The sequence below is a fragment of the Etheostoma cragini genome, chromosome 16 (assembly GCF_013103735.1).
Source record: "Etheostoma cragini isolate CJK2018 chromosome 16, CSU_Ecrag_1.0, whole genome shotgun sequence".
NCBI classification, from domain to species: domain Eukaryota; kingdom Metazoa; phylum Chordata; class Actinopteri; order Perciformes; family Percidae; genus Etheostoma; species Etheostoma cragini.
This window is the reverse complement of record NC_048422.1, coordinates 6364140-6367995: the sequence shown is the minus strand read 5'-3', so window position 1 is coordinate 6367995 and position 3856 is coordinate 6364140. Positions and strand designations below refer to the sequence as shown.

Sequence of the window (3856 nt, the reverse complement as noted above, 5' to 3'; positions counted from 1 at the left end):
CCCCCCATTTCTCTTCATCTCTGCAGCAGTACCCACCCACTGACATCACGGGCCAGCTCAATTTGTCTGACCCGTCTGTCAGTACTGTGGTGTAAAGAGAGGGAGACACCAACGTTCGCTCCCCGAGGAGAGAGGAAACGAGACGAGGAGAGGAGGAGGAAGTGGAGGGGAGAAGGAGAGGGAGGGAGAACCCATCTCCTCGGTCCCTTCACCGCCGAAGCTTTCATTTCACCGCCTGCAGACGGAGCTGTTGAGGAAACTGCTCGCTGAAGAAGTGTCTGAAATCACTGGAATTGCACCTTTATTTTAAAGCCGGGATTACCTGGCGTTAGATGTTTGTAGGGTCCCAGAGCATGCACAGAAGAACCCATCTGACTCACATATACAATCTTTTCCTTCTGTATATTATACAACAAACTTATTTAACCTTTTTTCTGTCTTTTACTCACAGAAATATACTTAATGTTCAATGTATGTTAACTACTTTCAACTGACCAGCTGTATAAGTTTAGCAAACCAGATTTAGTTTAGTTAAGTTTATGGATAAACCAGTTTTGGTGCAAGTACTGTACTCAACATATCACTTCCAATTAGGGCTTAGATACCATAGTAAGATTAAGTTTTCATATACTGCAATACGAGACATATTGTACAGTAAGCTTCAATGGATATCAATTATTTTTTTAATGGGACCTGTGTTTTTATCTACACTTTAAGGTTTTTAAAAGATGTTTCATTGAGAAGCACTAATATTGGCACTAATGAGTACATGACTAATCTTGTCTACCAGTGAAGATGATGGAAGCATGTGTGTGCTTGTTTATGAATAGGAGCTATATGCCTCTAAATGATGAAATTAATTAATTTGAAGGCTACTGTATATACCAGATTCTGTAGACAAATTGTATCTTTTCCCCTTTCATTTTCTACTAATCTGCCAAATGCATGTTTTGTTTTGTTTTTCTAGCAGTTTCTTAAAGAAAAGCTGTTAAGCTTTACTACCATGTATAGCAAGAGTTAAGCAGGTGAATATATGAAATCACAGATTGATTTGCAATTAAGCAAGGCTGGTGTTTGAGCCTCATCTGGGAGCCATTTTGCTTTTGGGGACGCCCTCTCTCCTCCTTCCTCCTGCCGCAGCAGTACTTTCTCATTCTCCAAGGGGTTGCATCAAAGGGCCAAGTTTTTCACCCAACCGTCACTCAGGCTTTCATGCAAAACTCCCTCCCTGCGTAAAGCTGGAGCGCTTTTACATGAACGAACCTATGTGAATTTAAAGCACGGCTTGGTTAGGTAGAACAACAGGCCGTTTCCCATTATCTGGAGCTGAGAAACCACTGCTGTTTGATGAAAAAAAACAAAAAAAACTACCACATCGTGTCTGGTCTCTGGCACTGCATAGCACTTTATGCTGAGGCGTCTCCAAAACCATTAAATAAAGATAGTGATATACCAAGAAACTAGAACAGAATCACTAGAACATCAGTCAGACATACTAACTTCTCCACTGTCACGTGTTAATTTCACATATCGCTTTTTCATTTTATTTTCTTACTTGTGAGATGAGTGACACTTTGACACAACCACACAGAGTGCAAAAACAGAATGTGGTTTCTTAACTTCCGAGACTTTGTTTCTGATCACGTTCTCATCCTGGCCTATGCATGCTTTCGTGTTGCTGTCAGCGCTTTGGTTTGTTTTTGGATGCGTGTTGTTGCGGTGTACAGTCAGTTGTGCTGTGTGGAGCCCTAAGGTTTTTACAAACTGTAAATAGAGTCTGGTTCAGTCTTGATAGGGTTGAAGAGATTGTACTGCTTGTATCACGACTGCTGCTGAGAATGTCTGGTTACACACACACACACACAGTTGTGACATAGGCATGCATCAACACACACAAAAAAAGGAAGGAATCACTTGTTTTTCTTACCTTTTAAAGGTCTTGCATTGAATCATCTGGTTTATACAACTGTAAATAAAATATACTTGCATTGCCAAGTTTAACCAATTCTGTGATTTTATTCTCTTTAGGCCTGAAACTGATAATTAGGCCTATACTTTCTGTAAATTATCAATTATTCTGGTACATTTATTTTGGATTAAGTTAGTAACAGTCATTCTATAGTCCATAAACTCTCCTCAATTATAGTTTTTCTTATGTCCAGCCAAAGGATATTCAATTTACAGCGATAAATAAAATACAGTATAAATCAACTGCCGTACCAATCCATCATATTCTGTGAAACTGTAAGCAGTGATTTCCAACAAACAAGCTCAGACAAGCCAAGTGTTTGAGTGTTTGGTGCCTTGGTGGTGGAAAACTGCTTAAAACCAGAAGAAACAGACCAAATGTTTTATGCGATGAAAAGGGTGAACATGCAGTTGAAGAACTAGGTTTTATTACACCAGAAATGAATATTGCAGAGGATTAGTTTATGTCACCATTTCATTTGATTCCATTACATCCCTCTTCCTTTTTAGCAAATGGTTGCATGCTAACATAACAACTAAAATGACATTTCAACATCAGCCTATTAACATTGCCGCTGTGGGCATGTTAGCATGGCATTAGCATTTAGCTCGAGGCACCGCTGTGCTTACGTACAGCTTCACAATGCAGCGTGTGGCAACTCTAACTCTTGTTAGTTAATTGACGCATCTGGTTATATAAGTTAATGCTCCTTCCACATATTGTACCATGTTATGTAAAAACCAACTGACACGTATAATAAAGCAAGAGCTTCTCCTCTTTATCTGTGCAGGCATAATAAAAGAGGCTGCGGGTTGTTGTTCTAGAAGGGATCCACAGGCATATCTTATGTTAGGCTGATTTAAAAACCTGTATGTTTTAAACAGTCCTCCCATGTAAAGGTTAATAATACAACTCCTTTAATAGCTGAAATGATACCAATGTTACCATGGGTACCCCAGTGGAACAGCAACGACACAGTTGCTTTCACAGTCAGTAAAATCTGTAATTAAATTATGAGTGGCATCATTAATTAGTTCCTGGCTGTCATGGTTAATTAATGGCAGACCTTGTAGAAGCAGAGAAGGGTCGCAGGATATTTTCAGGTGAGGCATTTGTTCCGGTCCATTGACCTTCTGGTGCCCTGATCTCAGTCGACGCTGATGAAAAACACTCTGTCTCATTCCATCAGAGAGATGAATGTGACGGACTGGTCCTGTGGATAAGAACCTGGTTGGAGGGTCTGAACCCTCTGAACCTCCAGTGGGATTCATAGCTGGAGTTTGAATTACAAAGAGTCTTTTTTTTCCTTATTAATCTACTTGGCAGCAATGTAAACCCAGGAATGTTCGGAGCCCCAAAGTTGTATGTGAGAACTGACCAGTGGTTCCCAGCATTTAGAAACCACCGGATGCTAACTTGCATATGTTGAGCATTAAAAGCATTAATTAGCATAATCACTTATATGGACAATATTTCAGCAACTCCTTGGCCGGGTTTGGGCAATGTTGGGGTGGTTCTGGGGGTTACTGAGGATGCTTAACTCCTTTCTGACGTTTTTTTAAATTGCCTGTTTTACCCAGAAGTGGCCATATTTACAACTACTGGTGGGCCAATTTTTATGATTTTTTTTAGTTGATTTGAATGTTTTAGAGTAAGCTAAATTAAGTAGATTAGACAGATAATTTATTTGAAATAATTGTAATAACTTTAACCCACCCATAAATTGTAGAATATATTTAACAGTATCCAAATAATAAAAGAAAATGTACATTTTAATTCACAAGCAATTACATTCTGAGTTGACAAAGGCAAGCACCATACCAAACAAAATAATATCAAATAATGTCACTATGACTCATTATTATCCTCACCGATAAGAGAGAAGGG

The 3856-nt window shown here is 39.2% G+C and overlaps 1 protein-coding gene across 10 annotated transcripts in view; it reads left to right on the top strand.

The window, feature by feature from the left end:
- grin1a (glutamate receptor, ionotropic, N-methyl D-aspartate 1a) overlaps positions 1-1555 on the top strand; it is a 35160-nt gene extending 33605 nt beyond the window's left edge. For 7 of the 10 annotated variants that reach the window (XR_004659814.1, XM_034895578.1, XM_034895570.1 and 4 more), the window contains one exon: positions 27-1555. Coding sequence is in view for 9 of the 10 variants with exons in the window: in XM_034895578.1 (XP_034751469.1) it covers positions 27-95 (69 nt within the window). In the remaining variant the exon portion in view is untranslated. The remainder of the gene's footprint in view (positions 1-26) is intronic. The other 3 variants (XM_034895573.1, XM_034895572.1, XM_034895571.1) reach the window with 1 other exon arrangement.
- The last annotated feature ends 2301 nt before the right edge of the window (positions 1556-3856 follow it).